Raw genomic sequence first — 27,498 nt, forward strand, 5'->3', positions numbered from 1 at the left:
TAATGAACTTTTAAAAAAAAAAAAAATTTAAATATTTTAAGTATGACTTAAATTCTTCATCAACGTTCTGTGGGGTAGTAAAAATGGTCAAAAGATAATAAATAGTTCGTTTTGGGGGAATTATAAAAAAAAAAAATAATTAAATAATAATTTTAATAAATTAAATGAAAACAAGAGTGTTGTAATAATTTAACAACTTTAGGTGTGATATGTACACCGCAAAATGTGATAAACTATAAATAAGAGGTGAAATGGACTTTTGAAGCTCTTCACCGAGATAATTTGATAAATCAGCATACATCTATTTTGTTCGTATCAGGAGCTGAAACAAAAATATAAAGTAAATGAATAAATTTTATAAGAAGTTATCAGTAAAAACGTTTCCACGCGATAGTTTTAGTTTCAATTGAAGCCACAAAAAACAATAATATACAACAAAAAAGCATTATTGGAGAGAAAGTAAATTAAATTGTATTTTTTCTTTCCACATATGCTGGTAATGATGCTCAGTTCCTTCATTTGAATTGTTTTAAATTTATTTATATAAATATAAATATAAACTTGATGTTAGTTATACAATAGTTTGATACAGGCATGTGAAGAGTCTACCCATTAATAAAACTCTAATAATATTTATAGAAGAGAAGATCTTGAAGCTAACTCCTTTTCAGACGCCTAGAAGAATTATCAGGTAATGAAGGAGAAGCCAAATTCGAAACAAGTGGGTTTGGGTATTTGGGAAGTTTATCATGGAAGGATTGGTATCTGGTTCTGGCCAAATCGGTAACACATGAAACATTGACTTCATTTGTGACAAAATAAAGAGCATTAAGGATTTTGGATTGTAAGGATTCGATGGTTTAGTGGAGCCCTAAAGCTCCTTGTGTAGGCCTAATTATGGCCATATAAATGAGTCTTTTGTAATTAGTTGGAAGTTTAGACCGTTCGTAAGTGCTGTAATAATCTAAATCGAAGAGCAGTTAGCTGCCCTTTAGTCTTGTATGAGGATTCCAAATCAGTCGTTTGTCCAGATGTAGTCCTAGGTAACGGACCTGTTCGACAGAAATAAGTGGGGTATTATTAAAGGATACTGAGCAACAGGAAGTCATGGGTTTACGATAAAATGTAAATTTGATTTGGTGGGATTTATCAGACTTTATTTTAATCCTCTAGTTTTGATACTATTCTTCAAGGGTTAGCAGATTTGGGATTCAATGACAGGGTCATTATTCACTGAACAGACACGTTGCATCGGCATACGTGTTTAAGGTAGTGTGGGGATGGGTTGGGATGTAAGCGGTTAAATCTGTATAAACGATAGGACCAAGAATACTATCCTGAGGTACACCAGCAGACAGAGGAGCGAGATATGACTAAGTGTGATTAACTTTAAATAATCTGTTAAAGAGATAAGAATGGCGGACAATAAGGAAGTCGTGGTCAGGAATTTATGGATCGGTTATAGCAGTCCCTGACTTGAATATTAAAAAAAATAAAAATAGCAATTAAAAGAGCGGTAAAGTTAATTTTAACAAGTACGTTTTGGTTGATCCATATCGTCAAGTTATGTTGGATATCCCTGAAATGTTATGGATTATGTCCCTCACCTTAAAATGTTTCTTCCTAAAATAGTTGTGATTATTTTTTTCCTAAATTTAAAACAATTGTTACTTTTAATCTTTGTTATTCAGGTGTCTGAATAAGTTAGCACACAATTTTAATTATCGTATAATTTTTTTTGTTACCATATTGTCTCTGCAGAGTGAGTTTCACTGAAAACGTATATATAGAAAATAATTTACGTTAAAGTAGCTAATTTCGCCTTGATTTAGGATTTGATTACTGGAACTTTTTCATAGTAGCTACTAATGTTGTTTACAAGAGAAAGAGTGAAGAAACAACAATTTATTAAACAGTTTAAAGTGATGTACAATTTTTTTTCGGTCCCGTATTTAGTCCCGCATATTTAGTTTATCCTCCCAATGATTTTTTAGCTAAATAAGTCCGAGTAATGATATTTGCTAATGATTGTTAACAATGCTTCAGAAGATAGTTGGCGAATAGAAATGACAATTATATCAAGATGGCAGGTACATAATTATACAAAAGTAATTCGTGAAAATAACATTGTTGATGTTTAGTTGATTTCTTAATTTTAACTTATAAGGGGAGTTTATGCACATAGGTCCACAGATATCAATAAGATTTTTTATGATGATACTTGGTCGAAAAATAACAGACACGTTTCTCAATTTTATGATTTTGTTGCATTAAAATTATATGTCTTTGTTCTGAATTTATTGAAATATTATTTTCTAACAATCATTATAAAAAATGTAAAAAAAACAAACAGTCGGTCCCAGTCCTAGGGCAAACAATTTTTCACTTAAATTAAAAATAATTGAATCTATTTATCTTAACTTACCGCAGAGATTGCTGTATTTCAAAGATTGGACTTTATTGTGCTTTGTACAATTTACTTTTCCGGGGGTATATGGCTTTTCTCCAATCCAGTTACCCCTAAAACAGATTTAATTTTATAAATTTATATGCGATTATAGTACATTTAAATTATATAAATATGTTAATCAACATAGTACATGAGTAATGTGTGTAAACTTACGGTGGTAAATAGTTGCAGACTAGTATATTGTTTACATAACCCTTCTCCTTGAACTCGATATGACCGCACCCGACATATCCACTGCTTCCCCATATCATCTACAGCATTAAATAATTATTAAGTATCATATTATATAAAATATATATTATAAAAGAAGAGGAATGAAATTCAACTATTATAACTAAAGTGATGGTCTGAAAAATATAAATAATACAAATACACTCACACACATATTTTATATATAATCTTAAGCCAGGATGTACTAAATTTAAAATCATATTATGTTTGCATTAGTTGACCGGGAAAATCTAGGAGAAGCTGGCGATCAAAATTAAACCAATCAACGAACATACAACATAAAGTCTAGCAACAGTTTTGAGCAACAGCAACAGTCTAGCAACCCTGTGAAGATCTGAATCCATTCAAATCTATCTTGAATCTAATCCTGTCATTCATAAATTATAAATCTCATCTGTTTATATGCTTGAGTTCATTAGGAAAATGGAATTTTTAACGTGCAAAATTAGGCTGAATACATATTACTTTGCAGTTTGTAGTTGCCCCTTTACAAGTTAGTTTCTTATGAATACTCACTAGCTTAGATCTTTAGTATACTTTTTCATTCAATTTTCTTATTTTGTTTTCAATTTTAAAAATCATTTTTAATATATAATCTTTTCAATTTCTTGGAAACTGGTATTTATTTTTTAAATAAATCAATTGGTATCCATGTTCAATCTCAACACTCTTTATTATATCAACAGTCCAACGTTTCAGCCAATACGGCCATCCTCAAGGACAATAATGCAGAGATTTTAAGTAAAATTAATTTTTGAAAATACGGTGTATATAATTGACCGTAGATTAATAATTGGAGAAGTTGGTCGGGGGGTGCGCTCAGCAAAAATAACATAAATAAACAAAAAATTATTAATTCATGGCAATGTTTCGACCTAAGTTTCAGGTTTTCATCAGGGAGAACTTAAATAAAATTTGAGTTTTAGCTAGGATCCCCTGCAACAAGCTCCATGATGAAGAATAGAAACTCGGGTCGAAACGTCTTCATAAATAAATAATGTCTTGTTTATTTATGTTCTTTTTTCCTGACCGTGTCCAAAAATTTATGAAAAATTTGGGGAAAATTTTATGTTACTATTTACAATTAATTTTAATATGAATTTTAATAATGGGACAAATAAAAATTTAGACCAAAATGCAATTTGAATTGTTCCAAATGTTCATATATACAAACTCAATGTTTATATGACTGTTGATAGTGTAAGTTGAACTAAAATTAATAATTTTAAAAATTAATGAAATTGTGACAAACTTTTGTTATATGACTTGTAATTAATGACCTGTGCAGAATAGCCTGCAAAACGTTTTTAAATAATTGGATGTAAAATGAGGTGTAAATTTATATTTAAGATTGTCCTTGAGGCCGAAACGTGGGACTGTTGATACTTAACATGGATACCAATTGATTTATTTAAATAATCATTTTTAAATTACTCACGGCTCGGGAGTCTTTCTTGATGTAGAACAGGCTTTTGATCGAGTCTGGTGTACCTCAGGGTAGTATCCTTGGTCTTATCCTTTATACAGTTTTTACAGCTGACATCCCAACCCATCCTAACACTATTCTCACCACGTATGGCGATGACACATGCCTATTGTCAGTGAATAATGATCCTTCCATTGTATCCCAATCTCTCCAATCCCACATCACCACCCTTGAAGAATGGTGTCAAAACTGGAAGTTTAAAATAAATTCCAATAAATCCCACCAAATCACATTTACCCTTCGTCGTAAACCTTCGTTTTGCCCTACAGTATCTTTTAATAATACCCCACTTATTCCTGTTGACGGATCTGTTACTTAGGACTAAATCTGGACAAACGACTGATATGGAATCCTCATACAAGACTGAAAAGACAGAATACTGCTCGTCGATTCCGACTATTACTACATTTACTAGACAAACGGTCCAAACTTCCAATCCATTACAAAAGACTGATCTACATGACTATTATAAGGCCTATTTGGACATAGGGAGTTGAGCTATGGGGCTCCACTAAACCATCTATTTCCTCTTGAATCCAATCCTTACAGTCCAAAATCCTTCGTAAAATCCTTAATGCTCCATACTTTGTCACAAATCAAATTTTTTGGAGTTCTATCATTGGGTAGATTCTCGAAATGTTTGTATCTTGTCATGATATCACTTACAGCAAATTTACTTGATGATATATACAGTTGTAAATAACAATAAATAAATTATTAAAAAAAAAAAATTACTCACGCATGATGATAACTTACTATGCACTTAAACACATTGGTAAATATCTAATATTTAGATATTACGAACTGTTCACTATAAGCGGTGTATTGCTTACAGTGAACACTGCCTTCTAATCAGAGTCCGGGTTTTATTGGAGTAAAAAACAAAAAATCGTGCAGTAAAAACTTAAAACTTTATTCTTTAATTTATAATGTATAGAAGGCTTATCTAACCTTGTTTGAATCAAATTGGACTAGATAAATGCTCTCTACATTTATGTAAACATACATAACTACTAAATTCCTCTGATTAAAAACCTAATATCTTTATATATAATTAAACTATAAGGAATAGCTAATAATTCCTATTATGAAGAATGGCATTAAATTTTTCAACTTTTTTAAACTACCTTAATTTTAAGTTCTAGAAAAAAGTATGCAAGACACTACGCAAAATGGAGTATTTAAAATATTCTTTCAGGCGAAAATCTCTTTTTAAATTCATCTCAAATTTCACATAGCTTTTCAATGGTGTATTTATATATAGATATACCCTTGCTAAAATATGTAACAAGTAGTAATAAATGTAGAAAAATTTTGATTTAAAATGTATAGATGTATTCATATTGATCAGACCAATTGATTTTTATTTTATATATAGGTAACATAAACATATTTAAAAAGAAATGAAAATCTCAATAGTCATAACAAAGTCATATAGAAGAATAAAGTGCTTGAGGCTGTGTCGGGACCTAAGTTAAAAACAATAACACTGAACAAACATCCTCAATAACAAGCTTATTCTAGTGATATTTTATCATAATTACCCAAAGCCACTGGTTAATACTACTCCAAGAACGTTCTTCACTTGTTTTTTTAGGTTTAATTTGATTCTTTATATGTTAAGTGATATGCATTCTTCACCTCAAATTTGTCAATTGTCAACTATTAATTAAATAAGGAAAAAATGATAACATAATTAAATTTTGGCATTGTGCTCCTATAATATGAGAAATTTAGTGTTAGCATATAATTTTATGAAATTCCTAAAACATTGCTGAAAAAACAAAAAACATAACGTGCAAAATTTTGAAAAAACCCCAAAACGTACAAAATAAAATAAGTATTATTTCAATGTCTTTTTCATGATTCAAATTTCGAATTCTGTCGAGGTTTTGTGGAATTTCAAGCTTGGGAACAAATAATGTAAATGTGTGAAAAATTTAGGGGTACCGTTAAATCGATTTATTCTGTATTTATATTTTTAAAACCGTCTATCTTTAATTGCTTAAAACTTTATTTGTACGTTTTAGCATATAAGAAAAGGTCTCAACGTCTTAAATGAATTTGAGTATTATCTGCCGATCCTCATTTGGCCGTCAGTATCCCCAAATGGATATCGTGACATAAATGCATCAATTATAATGATGGGTACTCACTGTTTTCACCTTTTATGGCTAAATCATCCTAAACTGTAAAACAATAAACAATTAGAAAACCAAAAAAATCGCCATAACTGAGATTATCTAGTTTTATTTCGAAATTCTAAGAAGTCTAAAAAAAAATAAATATTGTGTCAGTTTTCATTGCATATGCATAGTGAAGACTTATTATGCAGTTAATTTATACAAAATTTCAAATACCTGTGAATAATGCCCAGTTCCGGGGTTGATTTCCCCCAGCACGTACTCGGAAGATTCTTCTTTCCACAAACCCATCATACGTGTTAAAAGCTTTCCACGATTTACTTTTCCTCGTGTCCAAATCTTAGCCAGATTTTGTCCAACTAAGAGACCTCCTGATAATAATTTAACAATGAAGTTCAATATTTCTATAATCTTCTTCTATAATTTTTCTATACCTAATAAACCTTTATAATTGTTTTTAAAACTTATTTCCATTCAAGTGCTAAATATGGCAAATTATCTATTAGTGTGGAAATATAATCTACATAGGCATTGATATAATTATGTTACAATATTTACGTAAACATTAATACATTAAAATTGTTACAATTAAATATTTTAGTATTTTGTGAGCTATTTATTTTCTATTTAAAACTTAAAAATAACTAAAAAACTATTAAATAATTGTTGAAGCAGCATATTTTTTTTCTAAAACCCACGGGTGCGTTGGATTGATGTCATGACGGGAAAACGATTTGAGAGTAACCTCTTTTTCTAAATTAGTAATGCATTTGAAGAGGTGTATTAATTCTGTGACAGTTGGTTGGTCGAGTGTCGTGTGTATTTGGTCCGTCTGTACTGTTTGTAGTGAAGTATGTCTCACTATACGTTTAATCATCCTGCTCTGAAACTGTTGGAGCTTTTTAGCTGTTGTTGTTGCTATGTTAGTCAGCATAGGTGCTCCGTAGAGCAGGCCTCAGCTTATGTAGATTATTAATCTGAGACGAAGAGAGAGATTAGAAGAAATTAGCTGGTAATTATGCCTGTAAGACGTGGTCCTGCCAGCTTGATTTTCTTGTTGCACTGGCGAGTTAGTGTCAGGTGTCTATCAAGGGTGCCTCCCAGATATACTATGCTTCCTGCTGGTCTATTCTGATATAGACCCCCTATTGAATCGATAGGGGGACAAACGGGAACAAATTAAGAGTCCACGTAGTAGAAAAGATGCCCCGAGTTATAGTAGGTTGCGATATATTAAGCAGAGCGGCTGCGCGAATCAGGAACAATGGAGGAATGCCCAACGGGCCAGACGATGCCCGAGATCGTCCTGAAACAGGAAAAACTCACTTCGCGTGAAGGAAAGGCGGTACGGCAACACATCCTGGAGGAAATAGAGAAAAACACGGTATCATCGTGGATAGCACTTCACATCTGGGTCGTGCGAAAAAGAGTTAGTACGGAAAAATACAGGATAATGATCGATTATCGGAGCCTCAATGAGAACATGATTGATGAAAGGTACCCCATATCAAGGTTATAAGAAATTTTGGACAGACTAGGTGGGCCACCATTTTCAGTACCTTAGATTTAAAAGGCGACTATCACCAGATCAGGATTCATCCAACGACCTGCACAAAACAGCGTTCATATTTGAGATCGTTCACACGTTATAGTGCATTCGAGAGGTAAAAGATGCTTAGCCAATAAAATATCGAAATCGCGGATAAGCCCGGTAAAGGGAATGCGATATCAGTCTGATTCTCCCGAGCTATCACGATAAACGCGATAGATTGAGAAAAGGAGGGGATGTCCGGAAACATGCGATAATTTTTGAAGGATTGGACGCCGGGAAGAACGAAAGTCAAGGCAAACGGGGACGCCCCAGAAGCAACTCCAGGAAACGATAACTCAGACGGCGAACAACCGGCAGAGATGGAGCAGATCGAGAAAATTATGAATGACAAGTCTCGGCAAATTATCTGGAATACCAGGACTACTGGCCTGATAAAGATAGAGTATGAGAGGTATGGAAAAAATTAAAAGAGTTAAAGAAGACAAGATCTCCCGAGCACAATGACGCGTCTGGGAAGTTGTATCACTTATTCGTCGGAAACGGCGTTATCTGGAAGAAAAAAGTACGCCTATGGAGATGGGAACAGATTGGGGTGTACCGGACATTTGTCCGATGTACGGTAATGGTTAAAACCATAGAGATGGGGAACGAAAAAAGGAGGTAACCCTAGTGGTAAGCCAAAAACCTATCATTGCGGACTGAGCGAAACACTGCACGCCCCGAAAGTCAGTATTTTTGGTCGGGCATGAAGAGAATCGTCAATTAATCGTCACCCTCCAAAAACAACACTGGAGGATGTACCCATCGCAATGGTACGCTGCTCGCGGATCTGCAGGTTGACACCCTCACTTTGAGGGGCTACTCGTGGGTTACGATTATCGATCTCTTCAGCAAAGTGACGATGGCTTACCAATCAGAGATCGCTTGCCAGAGGTTGTATAGGAAGCATTACGAATTTGGTTCCAATTTTATGTGATTCCGGATCAAATTTTGTCAGTTGGAGGACGCGAATTCGACAACGCCACCATTCGTGAAGCTTGCATTGGAGGTAGGGTGGCATAAAAGTACCCCGGGACATCCAAAGAGCAGAGGGAGGATCGAAAGGACCATCTGTGGTTTTGTCAAATGGGTTAGGGGATAAGCCGATATAAGACTATGATAAGAGCGATAGCGACCTACAACCACACCATTCACAGTCACGGGGTTCTATCCCATTGAAATTCTCTTTGGACACCGAAATAAACGAGACTGGAGAAACGCAACGAACGAGGAGGGGGAGATCGTAAGTACCGGCCTGGCACTAAAGAAGAAGAAGAGAGAACGAGAAGAAGAATCGCGGAACAGAAAGCCAAACGCGTTTCGAGGTACAATCTCAAAGTCCTAGATATCGGGAGTGAAATAGCAGTTGGGCACATAGGTAACACACCACTGCCGCCCTTCTTAGTAGCCTTACTTATCTGAATTAACGAAACAGAAAATTATAACGAAGAGGTCGGTGAAAGTACGACATATCACAATCTCACAAGAAGAGACCATAACACAAAAAAAGGCAATCCTTCCCACCCGGGCCCGTCTTACCAAGACCCCCACGGAGCGACGACGGTCCTATATCACTTCTGAAATATTGACTTGAAACGGGAAGAGGAGACTTTAAGATAGTTGAATCGACAAATATTTAAATTGACAATGAAATTTGAAAACGGCGTGAATGTATATGAAGAGAATTAAGAGGCATAATAAACCAGTTGATATCTGAATATGTGCACTTCACCTGTCTGTCCCTTTTTCATCTTTTTTTTTTTTAATTTACTTTCCGACGTCCCATAAGTTATATACATATATATTAAATATTACTTACCAATTTGAGTGTCATGTTGAAATACACACCGATCAGCTAAAATCTGCGCAGTCTTCGCTGCTTCTTCACTCCATCTCTAAATTTAAAAATATATATTAGTAAAAGTTCTATATTTATTGATGTATTCGTAATATATAATAAAGATTAGTGTCACATTAACAACGTAACACATTTGTTCATTATAGTTAGTTACAATAATATAATTCATTTTACCATTTCAAGCATGTCTTCAGCAGGTGGAAGTGCTGCTTCACCCTTTGCGACTAACTGCCTCAATTCATTGTGTACATCCAAAATTATCTTTTTCTGACTGCAGTTGATTCCGGAGTCTACAATGTCATAATAATATGTTCTTTTATTTGATTCCTATTTTATATTATTTACTAATAAATGTTAAGAAGAGATGTTACTAATAGATGTTAGCAGCCTGTTCAATAAATGTAATATCTTTGATATGTATTTATGATATCTTCTACAAATGTTATGTCTTTCCTCAAATGGCTTTCAGGCTCAAACATTTCTAATGGCTTTCAGACATTTAATTATATTTTGCATTGTTTTTTCATCATCTGCTTAAGGGGAAGGTGTATTGGTTTTTGTTCTGGCGTCAGAGTAAAGTCTGAATGTTGTTATGATCTATTTTAGTGTTAGTTATTTTTAATTTCACTATTCTACATATACATAAAATACACAGTAAGTGGGAGTAGTACGATCGTGAAAAATTTCTAATTCGAGTTTTGGACGGAAATACACGTTTTGACCCCGCCCCTCTTGAGTCCAAATAAGCAAGCATCGCAAAATGGTCTGTGTAGTAAGCTCAAAATCCAAAAATCGTAGGAAACTGAAACTACATATTTAAGAAATGTATGCTCTTCATCCTTGGTCTCCATCCTTGATTTCTTGTAGCTTTTTAGATGCTTGATTCGAAATTTTTTGCCACTCGTAGGAATGTTGCACTGAGCCTATAATCAGCAGTGGTGGTCGGGTCTATCATTGTGGCCCCTTTCACTTCAATCCTTATGAGATTCGTTGCTCTATCTGCAGCTTCATTTACTGGTATACCAGGTATACATGAATTTGATGTGGTTTATGTAAAATGAGTCATTTTAGAAGAACTAGTTTCTTAATGTCCTTTGTCTTTCATTAGATATTAGTACATATTGATTTTATTTAAGAAAAAAAAAGTTACAATTTTCGTTTGTTTGTCTTCAATTTCTATATATCAACTACATTCTCCATAGCAAAATATAAAGTAAAATAAATTTTTCGCTTTGATAGAGCATTTGATAATAGTCCCCGAAGTATAAATTTTCAAAAACAAGAATTTTTTGTTTTCGGAAAAAAAATTGTGAATTTATTTTCACAAATTTCGAAAAAAGTGTTCCCTACAAAGTATATTGCTATAAAATACTTTTTAGTTTTATCTAACTAGCTTCAGTTTAACTGCCGATAAATACTCTTTTGTTTTTGCTGCCCTATAACTCACTAGAGAATAATTGCCCAATCACGACTCTTTGGTAAATTACTCTATTGCAATTACTCAAAGTGTCGGTCCACATAATTATACTTTGAACTCACAGAAGCTTGTGGAGGAACGGCACTGAAGGATTGTTTCCATTTTTTGACAAATTGCCCTGCATATAATGAGAACCTAATCCTAATACATGCCGAAACTAAGCAATATTAACCAAAATCAGTTGTATGAATTTCTGTCTGTACCCTCAGGATTAACAGATCTTAAACTTTTTTTATATATATAACACAGAACTTTTTGCTTAGAGCTGGATACCTACCCTCACAATATGAGGTATATATATATATTTTGTTTAATACTATTAAATTTTTTTTTTAATATTTATTTATTGCTATTTACAACTGTACATTATAATACATTTAGTAAATCTGATCTAAGTTAAATTGGAGTGTTACAGGTAGAGAAACTACCCATTGGTAGCACTCTAATGACATTTTACATTTGCTGGTCTCGTGGCCATCTTCTTTTCAGGCGCCTCGGAGGATTGTCAGGAATGGAAGAGGATGCAAGATTAGAAACTAGGGGGTTTGAGTGGTTAGAGAGTTTGTAATGGAAGGAGTAGATCGGTTACATAGGGAACATTAAGGTCTTTATGTATGATTTTATTTGTGACAAAGTAAGGAGCATTGAGGATTTTACGAAGGATTTTGGATTGTAAGGATTGAGTACGAGAGGAATTCGAAGGTTTAGTGGAGCCCCAAAGCTCAACTCCGTATGTCCAGATTGGCCTTATTACAGTCAATGTAGATTAGTCTTTTGTAATGGATTGGAAGTTTTGACCGTTTGTCCAGTAAGTGCTGTAATAGTCGAAATCGACGTGCAGTTTCCTGTCTTTCTAGTCTGGTGTGAGGATTCCAGGTTAATCGCTACTATTAAATATGAAGAGAAGTTTCTGTTTTATTTTAACGAACGTAGATATCCCAGCTTGGGTATATTGTTTATTATTAGTTTATGATTAAATGATCTTTAACTCACCATTTTTGTAAAATTACTACAAAAGATTATTTATTTTATGTATCTCAGAGACTAACTCTATTTGTACGGGGTTTGCCCCATAAACAAATAAATAAATTATTATTATTATTACTCTTTCGTTTTTTCAGCTATTAACGGTACAAATATACAATTACTATCCAGTAACGTCTTTGTCAATACTTTGATAAATAATATTTTTTATTTAAAAAAAATATATATGTTTAATGAATTTTACAATCCAATGGTTACAAGGGTTCTTAGCACAAAATCTCGTGTCCCTGAAATACTTGCGAACAACTCACTAGTCAACGTGTTACCCATTTAAACATTATCAGGAAGATACAAAACCACATAAAGCTTGAAAAAATCCGGCATATCTCACATCAACAGTACAAAAATAAATAGCAACTAGAAACTTTAAGATAATCTCTTTTGAGTAAAATGTTTTACAATAATTTTCATAATTTGTAATAGTATCTTATAAGTTAATTTTTCTTATTTTTTTTCAAGATTTTCAAAATATTCGGGGAAAAGAAACTCCCTCCCTATTATCTTCTATGAGGAATAATTTATTTATTTGTTATTAAATAAAATCTTAAAAATATTATTTTTCTTTGTTATTTAGGTAAAAATTTCCATAACATTCAAAATATTGACTATATCGTCCTTGGAGTGTTTTTTTTTTTCGATTCAGAAATATAAAAACTTTAAGAAGCAATAACTCAGTCAAATTATTTTATAAATATCATCCCCTATATTTCTCAAGTGAAGGTCGTCGTCCTGAAATTTGGTCGGACTCGTACATTCTCAGTCGCAGAATAATTTATAATAAAATTCAGAATACTTTATAATATTCAGTGTTTATACGCAAACTCCAACATATTTATCCTCATGGAAATTATCATAAGTAGTCCTCATAGATGAGATTACACCACATATAACATTAGATATAATACATAAATTAATAACCTACACCAAGACCCTATTATTTAATCAGTTGTGTCATGTTGAATTTTATTTGTATACTACTGTACTATTGCAACCTTTAAAAAAAATGTTTAATAGTTAAGTTTGAACATGAACAGAGGTTTGACATAAAGTTCTCTAACCAAAGTGCTATAAGAAAATATCTGTTAAATATGCTCTAATGTTGATTTTTTTTTTCAAGATTTTGTTTATTCCTAGTTTTATTCTCCCATGGTATAATAACATTCTATTTTACGTAATTGAATAAATTAATCAAATTTTCAAAATTAATGGGAATTGGAACTCTTTAACTTATGATATTTTTATTTTAAAAAATATATATACATTTTCGTAATGAGGTGTAGATAGTTGACCGTAGATTAATGCTTGAAGAAGTTTGTCGGGGGGTGCGGTCAGCAAAGAACAACATAAATAACGTCATAAATAAATATGGTTTTGTTTATTTATGTTGTTCTTTGCTGACCGCACCCCCCGACAAACTTCTTCAAGCATTAATCTACGGTCAACTATCTACACCTCTATATATAAGTTAAATTGATTATTGGAGGTTATTTCTTTTATAAACTCCGCATTAACCTCATATGACCGTAACAAGGACAGATAAGCAGGGTAAGGTATACCCTGTAATATACGTAAAAAAATAATAAAAATTTACAGTGGTTAGTGGTAAATGATGGTATGGTGTACACAGAATATTATGATGAAAAATGCCTGGCACACTTAATGTCTCCGTTTAAACATTTTTTCTTTCAATAAAAAAAAAAAAAAAAAAAAAAAGATGAAGCGACTATTGAGGAAGTAGCAAACTTATCTAATTCTATTCTGCTTCCGAAACTTTGCTGACCGCACCCCCCGACAAACTTCTTCAAGTATATACATTTTCATTTGGTTTAATGCTTTGAGAATTGAGGCAATACTTCCCGCCCGGACCTGCCCCACTAAGTCCCCCAGGGAGCAACGATCCTATTTCGCTTTTGAAATATTTGCTTAAAACGAGAAATAAGTTTAATCGAGAAATATTTAAAAAGCGCCTGAAATTGAAAAAAATCAACAATTTAAAACGCAAATTATCAAAGCTATTATAACAGATCAACTACCGAAACGTTAAATGAAATGACAATGTATGTTGAGAAAAAAAAAATATGTCATCAATCTGGAAATCAAATTGCAATCTATTTTCAATATTAATTTATAATTTGACTCTCTACTAAATTGAAGACATATTAATTAATTTTAAGTATTGTTGTGTTTTAGATTTTTTTTTTTTTTTTGTAAGGTTATGTTTATAGGTCATGTTCGCTCTATAATGTCGCATTTTATTTTGTTTTTTTATTCAATATTTAAACAACAACAAAAAAAATTAGTGAAATATTTGAATATATTATTTGAAATTAAAAATTAATTTTTTAAATTATTATTATTTTTTTTCATTTCAAATACGGTTACTGTAATATCAACAGTGCCTATTTTAAAAATGTATATATTCCTTTATTTTGTGATAAAAAAAAAATGAATTCTAATCCAGATGACTTGTCACCATATGAGGGCATTATTGATTACAGATGTTACTGCATACATACGTTGCATCTAAAAAGAATTTATAATGTATTTTATTACCCGAAGATTCTTATTGCTAACTAACTTCTCATTTTCTCACCAAGAATGAAAATTCATACGTAAGTAATTCAGATAGCTTATTGATAATAATTTAATTTTTTAATTTCGAGTTATAATCGTTTTTTATGTTTTATTATTGTTGTAATGTTTTATTAGAACAATTTTTTTATATTATATATTTTTTCTGGGCTCGGGTCCTATTTAGATTATTTTTGCACTTAATGAATAATCTAAGATGTAAAGACGGTTGTGAATATAAGTTAAGTAGGATTGTTTTAGTTACACACGCTAATTAGGTTTTGTTCTCATTAACACCTTATCTTGTATTAATTTTATAACTTTTTCGTAATATTTTCCTTTACGCTTTTAAATAGACCTTGAGGATGGAATCTTTCCTCTTTCACAATGTATAAATAAAATAAATTTATCAAAACATTTACCAATTTTAGTAATGTACTGAAAAATAATGATAATTTAATTTGTTTCATGGTATTAAAAGTTATATCCAATTTTATGTTAAATTAAAAATTAAATATATAAAAAGTATTATTAATTAAGATTCAGGTTGGTCTGTTCTTGAGGATTCGGGTTTTTCTATTTAAAATCCATAACTTTCTTAAATGTATAGTTCAGTACATATGGGCATCCAACCTCCAGGTTCAGTAAATACTTCACTTTTTATATTACTAATTAGCAGACCCAGCAATGCTTCGCTATTACTATATTTGAGTATATATATATATATACACTAATTAAACACTATTGAATCATTGATATCAATTAATATATAGATGAAGTGATAAGACGTTAACTAAAGAAACATAAACGGTAACACTGACTACGCTGTATAATCGTTAATATAGCTCCGATTTTGGTGATTTTATTTTATTCTTTTAGACACTTTGATTATTTATGTTATAGGCATATATATATTGCATAAAATATAAATAGTTTTTTTTATATAATAACTCTAATTGTACTTTAATATAAGTACTGTATTGAAACAATTCAGAACGAATGACCTATCAAAGTGTGGTAAAAGATTTTTTAGGAGTGAAACAAAGTTGATATTCGTTTTTATCACCCAGAGAAACCCTTAAATACAAATTTTCGAAAATAAAATTTTTTAGCCTTAATTTCCCTCAATTACGTTTGAAAAATCAAAAAATTGAATTAACTTCGACATGACTCAACCAATGTACACTAAACACTGGCGCTGTTCATGGCTCTACAAACTGCATCAAACGGCCCAAACCGTATCTAATTAAAGAAATTAGAACCAGTGACATAAAATTAAACGTTTTAAATGTTTTTTTTTTGTTTTTTTAGCTTATATTTCGCCCTTATAAGGTTATTAAATCTAAATTTTGAAATGTCGATTTAAAAAGGAGACATTAGCTTTCCAGTGGTTGTAAAAACGTTGGAATTGGATAAAATGAAGAGGAGTTATGAAAAATCTGATAAATGATGGTCAACGGAATAAAAAAAAAATTTCCAAACAAATTAAAGTGAAAAATAAATTTAATAAAAATGTAAAAATTAATTTTTACAACAAGACATAAGAAGTGTTTAGAAAATATGGCAATAATAATATGTATTGAACATAACTAGTGAGGTGGTTAAGGAAGAATAAGAAAAGGATAGAGAAGGAGAAGGAGGCAAATGATAGATAAGAAAAAATAGAATAAAACATAGAAAACACCTGCTTGGAATGAGATCGGAAATCCAAGTGGGGACAGCATTTAACTTTCAGTTGATAGGTTGACAATCTCTATAAAATCATTCTTTCTATTGTAAATATTGATTCAATAACAATTCAGTATTTAATAAATGGTAAATAAAAATTTTAAAATTATAAAACGACAAATATTATTAATTCTATTAAAATTGAAGTTTCTCAGTCAACTAAAGCTTTAGCAAAACTTGATATTTCCCCTTTGATTTTGTATTCAAGCTTTACATCATTCGAATCCATTATTGACCATTGTTCGATTTTATCGGGCCGTTAAGTTTAATTATAGCACTATATTTGTAATTTTTTTAAACTCCAATCAAGTCATTTTAAAAATTCTTAGTTCCTTATTATTTCATTTTTATTGACAGGAGTGTCGTTATGGGAGGGGAGGAGTAGAAGTTTCATCACTTCCAAATAATAATTTAAAAATCCGAAAAGTTGGTAAGATCTGATAAATATTGCTTGATTTAACTATCTCAAGTCTCTTTCCGTTTTGATGCCCCCTGGGGGTCTTAGTGGGGCGGCAAAAAATTTAAGATATCTTATCAACGCTGTTTATAGAAGTCAGTTCTCGATAAATTTATAGAAAAAGGTGGAATTTCAGGGAATACTCTCCTGACATCTTGTATGTTGGGAAAGGTAGGTTTTGACTCCCTAATAAAAAAAAAAAAGTTTAAAAATATCTATATTTTTTTTTATCTATTCTTAAAAATTTACTTTTGCTGACTTTCATCGCTTATATTATTCGATAAGACATCGATTTTTGCATTACTTTGAACAAATAAACAAAAATCTGATATAATTATATATTTTTAGAATCATTGAATATACAATAGTTGTACAATTTTTCAAGGAGAATCGGTCGAAGATTCGCATTATCCTTAAAGTTTAAACTTAAGTTATAAATTATTAGAGACTAAAATATGATTTTAGGCCAATTGTTTTAGACATGTTTTGTATTACAATATTATTATATATGCCGTTAGTTGAAATTGCTGACCAATTTTCACACTTTTTCAAGATTTTTTTCCGAAAATCCTCTACTTTTTCATGTAATTCTTGAACTCTGCTATTCATCTTAACAAATTCAAGATGTTAACAAGAATCCATCAGACGGATTTTCTAACGTTCCTTGCTTCTAATTTACTTTAAATAAAAATAGTTTTTAGTATTTTTACATTTACATTTGAAAATGAAAATGAAATGAAAAAATAATTTTATTCTGGGACAAATGTCCCCTAAGAATAAATACATTGTTCGCAAATTAAGATTAATTCTCTGGCAGGCATTTAAGAATGTTTCAATGTATATGTTGATATGAAAAGTTAAAATCAAGACTTTAGAATTAAAACTTAAGTTAAATTATAATTTATAATATTAATCTATAATTGCTGTAAACATAACTCAAAATGATACGAAAATTTGGCTATGTAGTAGGTGGATGATAGGTGTTCTTTAAAGCAAACCATGGATGAGGATTGACGAATGAAGAGAGGAAGAGAATTCTAGGAGGAGGTTGCACGTATCACAAAAGATCTGCTAAAGGAGGCGGTGTTATAGGTAGCCATATACATATACAAATTTATTTCGCTGGAATCTGGTGTTAAATGATTGGATGGATGGTCGTAGGGTGAGGATATCAAGGATATAGATAATTTTTTTTATTTTGAGAACTTGGAATAAGAAAACACCAAGGAGGAATTGCATTCGGGAGGTTGGATGGTGCCACTCCAACCAACGGGATACACGAGAGCGCCTGGAAACCCCGACATTTATGTAGGTTTTTTTTTAAAATTTATTCTGTTTCAATAGTATATCGTTTTCTTATTATGATTTTTTTAAATCTGTAAGTAATTATAAAAATATAAATAGAGAGAATAGTTAATTTCAATGTTGTAAATAATTTTTGTGGCGCATAATTGTTTGCAAATAATTTTTTTTATTTATTAATTGAAACAAGGGTTTCATATTTTCTCTTCATTGACTTATAAAAATCAATTCTAATGACAATATTCAAAATAATGTGAAAAATAAACCTGATAAATGATTGAATCGATTAAATTATTGTATCATTAAAACTTTATTTTGTTTACTTTTTCTATAAACTTAATTCAATTTAAATTTGTACAAAGCAAATATTTTGCTTTGATTTTATATAGAATATAAATTGTTGTGATTTTTAATATGATTCTGGGTTTGGAAATCAAGTTTGTAACGAAATTTAGCAAAAATAACAAATAGATTGTCGGTACCTAAAGATTTACATAAACTTAAATGTAATGTCATGCTCACATAATAAAGTTTAAATTTAAAAGTCAATGCATCTGTAATAAATGTTGAAATGAATAAAATCGAAATAAGAATAAAATTTCCGGCTTGGGTCAAGAATTCTTTCAACTGCCATAAAGTTGCTGCCCTGGATTGCTTTGTATGAAAACCGTAGATATTAAAGTAATTAATTATTGACGACTTTCCAAACTTCCGAAAAATTAACAATGAATTCACAATTATACGAAATTCCTCACTGGCAGACACTCCGGAAATGCTTTAAAAGTAAGAACTTTATGATACTTACTGATGACGGAGCCATTTCGGCAGGCACCTTCGGCAAAAGCGATCAACGTCAAGAAGAAGAAGAACATGGTAATGATCTAAAAGTAGAAGATGCGGTACCTGCTATATCCACCTTCCCCTTCTACTCTTCCAGGCAGTGGTGGGGAGGACCTCCTTATCGTTCCACACTTATGTTAGGCTCGCAATCAATGTTGGGGATGATACATATCATAGGTGCTGTCCTAAGAATGTACTCATTTCCTCTAAACTTTTTTTTTCAGATATCTAGATTATCCATTTACGTGACTGTCCTTCCTGGTTGTTGTTCAAAAATATTTTCCTTATTCCTGCTAATATTACTCGGAATTATATTTTTATTTTCTAATAAAAAAAAATGTTTTTCACTTTCCTCTCTGAATGAATCAGTCGAAAGTCCTAATAATTCTTCCAATTAAACTAGAAATTAATGTCCAAAACTTTATAAAATTATAATGGAAATGGTTCCAGTGCTGATAGTCATTTATCAAAACTTGCAATTATACAAAAATGAACATTAGGAACAATAACGCACTGCAATAATAAAAGAGAAAATTTTAAAATCGTTGTTATTTTACCACCTAAACTATTTTATTTTTATAGAATTATTTTAAAATTTATAGATAACAAATTATTTAAAAAAAAAATAATTATCGAACCACCTTATAACAATAAATTTGGTAAACGTACCTTAAACTATATGGTACCATATCTGTTCAATCGCTTACCAGAAGAACTAATAAATAAATCAACCACAAAAAAAAACTGAATTTAACTGGGTACTTTTTTACTTCTATGATTCCCAATAATTGATTTTAATTCACCAAATGACCATAGTTTTTCTTAACTCCACATAATTTATTTTATTATATTTCACTTAGAATTAGCAATTTATGTGTGCTTAGTAATAGATATTATTGGATCCTTATTTTTATCATATTTTATATCATCTTGTTTTATTCTCATTATTATATTAATTCACTAATTTTAAATTTGCAGCTTTATTATTCACTTCAAAATCAGTTCAGTTATTATTATTACTAATTTTTATTTTATTGAATTTAATTTTTTTAATAATTATTATTTTATGTTCATTTTTCAGTTTATTTGTATAGTAGTTATTAATTAAATTATTAACTGTATCACTTGAGATCAATTCATATTGTACTTTAAAAATCGTATAGCCTCCACAACGCCCTAATAGTCAAAATTGTAATAATTATATTTCACTTATGTCTATCAATTTTATGTGTTATTTTGGCACCGACCGATAGATGTAAAAAGATTACTTTCAAGCCCAATCCAAACTGCCTACTTAGTACGAGTTACACACCTCTTGCATACTACAAAATTCGTGACGAACAGAAAAGGAAATCGTAAATTTTCTATGGACTACCAGGAGGGAAATGCAAAATTTTTCCACCTTATCTATGGAAAAAGAAAAATATTTACTGTTTAGATAATTTGGGAGTTTTCTTAAATTAAAATTTAGCATCTCCACTTCTTAAAAGTAAAGGTATTTTTGAAAACAAAACTTCTTTAGTTCAATGTAAAATTTAATTTTTCTTTTGTAAAATAGGTGTAATTAATCTATATTTTCAATAATAAATTAACTTATCCACAAGAGATGTTTTCATAATGATTTTTAAATAACTTTTTATCAAATTTTGTTATTATCACCCCTCCCAGAATTTTTACAGACAGGACATTCAGAAAAACACGTGCTGGATAATTTTCTTCATTAACCGTGATCCTCACTTGTGGTGATATCTAACGAATTACTAAGTTCTTGTGCAGATTTATAATAATTGATTTATATAATAATATTTTATTGTTTGATCTTTTCCTGAACCTTTAATCAATCCGACTACTAACGTTCCAACTGACAAGAGAAAATTTCAACGAACGGCAGGAGTTTGTCACCATATTCTGCCAAAACATCAATTACTGAAAATAAAACAGAAACTAACTTTACCTTATTATTTGAAGAAAATTAACATACTTCTTAGCGTTGCTGAAAGGATTTGTATTATCTACTTGTTTTCTGTTTTTCTAATCTTGAAGCAATCTGACAACTAACGTTCCAACTGACAAGAGAAATCTTTAACGAACGGTAGGAGTTAGTCACCGTATTTTGCCAAAACATCATCTACTGAAAATAGAACAGAAACTAATTTTACCTAAACATCTAAAAGAAATTAACACATTTTGTTAGCGTTGCTAAAAAGATTTGTATTATTTACTTTTTTCTGTTTTTCTAAAGCTTGAAGCAATCTGACAACTAACGTTCCAACTGATAAGAGAAATCTTCAACGAACGGCAGGAGTTAGTCACCATATTCTGCCAAAACATCATCTACTGAAAATAAAACAGAAACTAACTTTACCTTAATATCTGAACAAAACAAACATACTTCTAAAAGGATTTGTATTATTTACTTTTTTTCTGAATCTTCAATTAATCTGACAACTAATGTTCCAACTAAGAAGAGAAGTCTTCAACGGGTGGCTGGAGTTACCATATTGTGCCAAAACATTACTCACTCAAAATAATACTCGACTGGTCGGGAGATGAGATACAAAAATATGAAGTTTACTGCACTTAAAATCTTCGGATTGTCCTGAAGTTAACATAGGATTAGAGACAGAACTCGGTAGTAAACGAAAACAATAAAAAAAAAAAAAAAAAAGGAGAGTCATTAGAAAAACATTATGAAGTTTTTATGGAAGAAATCATTTACGTGATGTTGAATAAAGACTTAATCTGTCTTTTCTTTTTGTTTTACATTCGGTTACAGCTGGCCTTGATTCATAGAATATTAAGTTTGATTTCTTCAAGTTATATATTCTAAAAAGATTTAGGTTTGAAGAGAGCCCACACAATATCGTCATGTCTGTATTATGGAGCATTAATTATTGACATTATATTTTAACGTTAATGGAACCTAGATGATGGTGGGTATAAAAAAAATTATGGGCATTATACATAGGTAATAAATATTTTCTTTACTTCCTATGCGTGCTCCCGTTCGGTTTAAACGAAGGCACACATAAATCTCAATTCTTAGAAACTTTGAACACTTCATTTAAATCAAGAAAACAAGATATGAAAATAACAGTAAAAAATACAGCAGGTACTAAGAACAAGAAAAGCTTCAAGTTCGCGAAACCTTTACTGGAAAAAAAATTATGTTTTCATTATTGATAAATATATAGCGGAAGAAGATAGTTGACCGTATTAAGTAGATTGTAGGAAGATAGTCCTTGTAGATTGTTGTCACCCACGGGAACTACAATTAGAGACAATAGAGGATTACACCAAAAAAAGGTTCATGAAGTTCCACTCAGTTATCTACAGTTAACGGAGCAGTGACCTACAACTTGGGAAACCCAACCACAACTCGAAGACTGAATGCCATGCTGCTGCTGGACATCCTGTTATAAGTTCTATATTTATCAGTTCTGTTATTGTCACTCTAAAGTTTTATATTATCTTAATTTATTTTTTCTTAAATTCACTTTCTTTTTTTTTTTTTTTATTATAAGTCAATTATCTATGTTGTTAAATCCATAAATTTCATTGTTTATGTTATTAACTTTACTTTTATCTTTTATTAAGAATTATTATGTTAATCTATTTATTTTATCTTAATTTGTTTTTTATTTATTATATTGTATATAGTAAGGATTTTTGTATGAGACTATATCTCCCCATAATAAATTGTTAAAAAAATATATACCTCTTAAATTAACCATGTAAGGCCCACCAGGGCAATAAAAAAAAAAATAATAAAAAAACATAATAAATAAAAAATACTATTTTGATACCTTTATTGACCGCCACCTGAACCATCTTCCTACAACAATAATTTAATAATTCCTATAACAATAACTTTAAGACTGAGCCGATGTTATACCTCCTGAGCATACTGAATTTCAGCGGGGTGTCGCCTGCGAACACTATCTGGCGAAGCTTCAAGAGCACACCATAGGGCAGATGAAGAAGAACTGTGGGAAGGCCTTCATCTCTCTGGACTGCAGCCAGGCCTTCGAGAGCGTGTCCCACCCGCTACTACTCCGCCGACTGGAGGAGTTCAAGTTCCCTGCTGCTCTATGCCGACTGATCGGAAGCTTTCTTAGTGGAAGATCTTTCCAATAGACTTCTCGCCTCCTGTCCCCACCACCTGCGGAGTCCCTCAAGGCTCTGCGCTGGAACCTCTACTGTTCGTCGTTTTTACGACACCAGTAGTCGTCCTAAAGCACCCAGAGGAAGCGGTAGCAGCCTATGCAGACGATATTGGGATCTACGCCTCCAGCATGAGTCCGAAGGTAGCCCTCGAGCATGCCGAAAATGCTACTGCTACCATCGTAACAGCACTGAAGAGGGACGGCATCAGGGTGAACCCTTCGAAGACGGATGCCTTAGTTATGTCCTTTTAGAAGGGCAAGAGAGGCAAACTCCCCTAGCGGTTCATAGTGGACGGCGAAAGCCGAAGGATCTCGAACACCATCCCCTATCTCGGGGTGACACTTGACAGGCATCTTACCTTCTCCAGTCACGTCGGGGAGAGACTCAAACTGTCCCGGTTGAAGTCCTACAGGTTCTACCACCTGCTCACTTCACAGCAGATCTCACTTTGGCTCAAGTTGAAGATAAAGGAGGTAAGGAAGAAAAAAAAGACTTAAGTTAAATTTCTTTAGATATTTGGGTCAAATTAGTTTGTTTTGTTTTTAGTAAGTATAATGTTTTAGCAGAATATGGTAGCTGGTCAGCTAAATGCGGCAGAGAGTTGAATCACCAGCCCATGTGCTGGGAAAATGCTCCAACTCCTTCCTTATAACACGCTGGCACCACAGGGTCAAAGAATAATTGATGGACCTCTCTGAGAGAAAAAACTTCTGCTTCGAGGAGGCTTATTGCGTTGACACTGACGGATCCGTAAGATTTGAGAGTAAAGACCTCGAACTGGAAGATGGAGTGGAAAGGAGAAGTATATGAAAAATGCCTCCCTTTCCTTAAGGAAAAATTCCGCGAGACCTTCAGAGAGAGAGAGTTCGCCGTGAGACCCCTCGGTTTGGATCTCGCGGAACAATACCAGATAGAACAAGGAGCTTCTTAGAAGGCCTAGGTGTTAGCATCGGGGATATTGCGATCTTGGCGGAAAATATTATTTTGGACTCCCTGGAGATCATACAGAAATGAAAATTCCCATAATCCCATAGGGTCATGACCTGCATGGGAATTAGCTCTGATATTATTCATTGTTTTATTTATTTATTTTAGTATGTGGACTTGTCGATTTGTGTGTTTTAACATATTTATTCATTAAATTATTTTATTATTATTATTATTTTTATTCATTTATTTTTTTAAAACTTATTTATCCAGTCAAGTATTCCTTTTAACCAACTTTTTATTTTGCTTTAAATCTATGTATAAGTTTTGTTTTGGTAAAATGTATTCATTTGTTTGATTTACCGTAAACTGATCTACTGTTGTGACTATTATTTTTTTTTTACCTCTCATTGCTGTCTAATAGTGGATTTGTTTTCGGGTCACTGGAGAGGATCTGGGAGGGTAAATTCGGGAGAGGTAATTTGTCGATCAAATGAAATAAAAATTATGAAATGGTGAAATGGAAGGGACAAGGGGGGAAAAAAGGAATGAATTGAAATATTTGTATTTAGTATGTAGGCTGGAATTGATTGTAAAAGGAAACTGTGGGAAAAAAACTGTTTTCTTTCTTTTTTATTATTTCATGTAAATATATGTAATTTTTATACGTCCGATCACAGATTGATTAGTATGCTGTGTAATGTAGCGACCCGATTTATTTGGGCGGTATGGATGATTAAAGCATTTCTTTCTCTATAGATATAGATATTGATGTATAAATATAAAATTATTTTATACTTATAATTTTGTCATATAATTCCCCCATATAATTCGACTTTATTTATTCTATTCATATCTAATCTATACTACGTTTTTTAATTATGTTTTCTTAGTCCTCATGAAGGTCTACAACGTAATCGACGCACATAAATAGGAAAGTATTATCCACTGCTTGATTATTGATACGGCAAGGGATCTACTATGAAACTCGTTACGGTATCCATTACTCCAAACTGATCTCCACATGTCCCATACGCTTCATCGAAAATACTCAAGCAGTTATAAACGTTTTTAAGGAACTCTCTAAAAGAATTAGGAGAGACCAGATTTGTGGTTTAGGTACATTTGGTTTTTTGTTTCACTGTGCTGACATAGCTTATGAAAATAAATACCTACAAGTGAATTACAAAACTAATTATGACCCTTACAAAACTAATTCACCCTTAATACTTACTTTATAGATAATTGTTAAAAGTTCTGTTATAACTTTCACTATTCTAGTGAATATTAATTTTTGTTATAACATTATCTTCTAATAGTAATAAGAGTTAAAATCTGAACCCGCTTCATAAATTCAACTTTTGTTGTAGATTTTTAATCAGGCATTTATTAATTTCTTTATAAACTAATATTTCTCATGTGTTCAACAAAAAATAAAGCGCTTAAATTAATTGACAAAGTATTTACTCCGAATCGATAGACTTTTAAAATATATAACTTTAAACAGGAGTTAATTATTGAATCCGAATGTTGGGGAAATTCATTAATTAATTAAAATACGGAGATCACAAGTTCTAAAACAATCCTAACTGGGCTACAAATGTGTGAATGCAGCACAAGCGCGATTTGATTAGCGCCCAGAAACTAACACTCGAAGAGTCGGCGGGATCAAATCAACTTACATCAGCCAATCCGAATAACCCATCCACACGCTTGCGCAAATTTGTCATAGTTTGGCGAACGTGTAGCAGCACCTTTATTCCAAACTTTTCAGCAAATTCCAATGCGGGCTCATTCTTCAAAACAGGGTTACTCCATTCTATACTTAACTTAGGATGCTGTATTTTCCTCAATCTAATAGCTAATTTAATTAACTACAACGTTTATCATAGAGGTATTTGATACAAGGCTTTCTCTTTCTTTTGTAGATGATAATGATTTGTCCGTAAAAGTTTTTTGGGGTTATCCTCTTTTCGTAGAGTCGGATCGATACACTCACCGATGTAACAGCATATAACTTCAAGCCGCAAAAAACATGCAATATATTCCATACAAAAATTCCAGACTCATATCGCTGGAAAAAGTTAAGTGGTTAAATATGTGTTAAAGAAATTTCATGTGATACTGTTGTTTCAATTATTGCGGGTCTAGAGGGGTATGTATTAATTAACACCCACGGTATACCATTTATATTAATAATGTATTCATTATAAAATTCAATTTGATGCTAATAGAAAATAATGTATAATAAATACCAACCAATCTTTCTTATACCATTAGTTATTTATTATTTTTTACGAAATATTAATTATTTGGAGCAATGGCAATGTCAATCTTCATAGAAGTTAAAATTATGAATAAATTAAAAGTTTTAATTGAAAATTGGAAACTATCATAAAATTAGTTATTAAAAAGACAGTATATTGTGTTTCTTTTGTCAAACATGATGATCCAATTGTATTGTATTTATTATTAAAATATTAATTACCTCTTTTATGGTACAGAGTATGGTACGTCAAAGAAATTGGTTAATCTAGTATTGAATTGAAGATTTTTCAGGGCAAACTATTTTTATCTGACAAATTTAGAGCTTGGTCTAGATTAAAAAGAAAGTGTTCTTGTAAACTACTGATATGAAAACTGTTTCAGCTTGAGATGGCTGAAGTCGGATAAGTCATATACTTGTAAATTCAAAAGTTGATACAGAAGAAGTGAACTTGATCCTATGATACGGCCTTCAAAGTACGATGGGGATTACTCAGGAGAAGAAAAAATGCAGTTATTTCACCACAATGTTTTATTAATTTATGGAAACAGTTAAGAATCAAAGTTCATGGCTCTGCCAACCATAGTTAGGGGTAATAAAAATTGCTGTTCCGAATTTACCAAAAATTAATTTTTAAATTATTTTATGTAAAAATATTATCCTTATTTCCTAGCATAATTCCATGGGTCCCTAGGAACATAACCTAAATGGTTATGTAGAGCATCTTATACCCCTATTATGCTTAACTGTTTGACTGAAGGGATGTTAAGAGAGTGTGATAATTTAATTACCTATTAAGTAAACTGCAACTTCAACAAAGTCATTATAATGCATTTAGCTTCTCTGATCTGTGTGTAGAACAGAATTTCTTAATAATATTATATTGTTTATGAATTTTCTCCTATTAAACATATTCTGCGTATAACCAAATTTTTCATC

At 31.6% G+C, this 27,498-nt stretch overlaps 1 protein-coding gene and 1 long non-coding RNA gene across 2 annotated transcripts; both read right to left on the reverse strand.

The window, feature by feature from the left end:
- Window positions 1-136: 136 nt before the first annotated feature.
- Window positions 137-19,294, reverse strand: LOC106681756 (venom allergen 5). Its single transcript, XM_014422242.3, has 7 exons — window positions 19,165-19,294; window positions 9,955-10,070; window positions 9,742-9,817; window positions 6,548-6,702; window positions 2,624-2,721; window positions 2,426-2,520; window positions 137-322 (listed from the first exon to the last, which is right to left on the reverse strand). The coding sequence occupies exons 1-7, from the start codon at window positions 19,229-19,231 to the stop codon at window positions 291-293; spliced, it is 639 nt and encodes a 212-aa protein (XP_014277728.1). The 5' UTR covers window positions 19,232-19,294; the 3' UTR covers window positions 137-290.
- A 2,102-nt stretch (window positions 19,295-21,396) lies between these two features.
- LOC106681757 (uncharacterized) lies at window positions 21,397-27,489 on the reverse strand. The gene is made up of 3 exons (XR_001343303.2): window positions 27,351-27,489; window positions 21,617-21,798; window positions 21,397-21,536 (listed from the first exon to the last, which is right to left on the reverse strand). It is a non-coding gene; the product is annotated as an uncharacterized lncRNA (long non-coding RNA).
- Window positions 27,490-27,498: the final 9 nt, after the last annotated feature.

The sequence above is a fragment of the Halyomorpha halys genome, unplaced genomic scaffold (genome assembly GCF_000696795.3).
Source record: "Halyomorpha halys isolate HHAL.00 unplaced genomic scaffold, Hhal_1.1 Scaffold363.1, whole genome shotgun sequence".
Classification (NCBI taxonomy): Eukaryota; Metazoa; Arthropoda; class Insecta; order Hemiptera; family Pentatomidae; genus Halyomorpha; species Halyomorpha halys.

Bases quoted from the DNA above. Each gene is read 5' to 3' on its own strand.
- LOC106681756 (XM_014422242.3), bottom strand. From the start codon at position 19,231: ATGTTCTTCTTCTTCTTGACGTTGATCGCTTTTGCCGAAGGTGCCTGC. The intron at 10,071-19,164 runs GTAAGTATCATA...ATGACATTGTAG, and splicing joins CCGAAATGGCTCCGTCATCA to ACTCCGGAATCAACTGCAGT. The intron at 323-2,425 runs GTAAGTTAAGAT...TTTTTGTTTCAG, and splicing joins GAAATACAGCAATCTCTGCG to CTCCTGATACGAACAAAATA.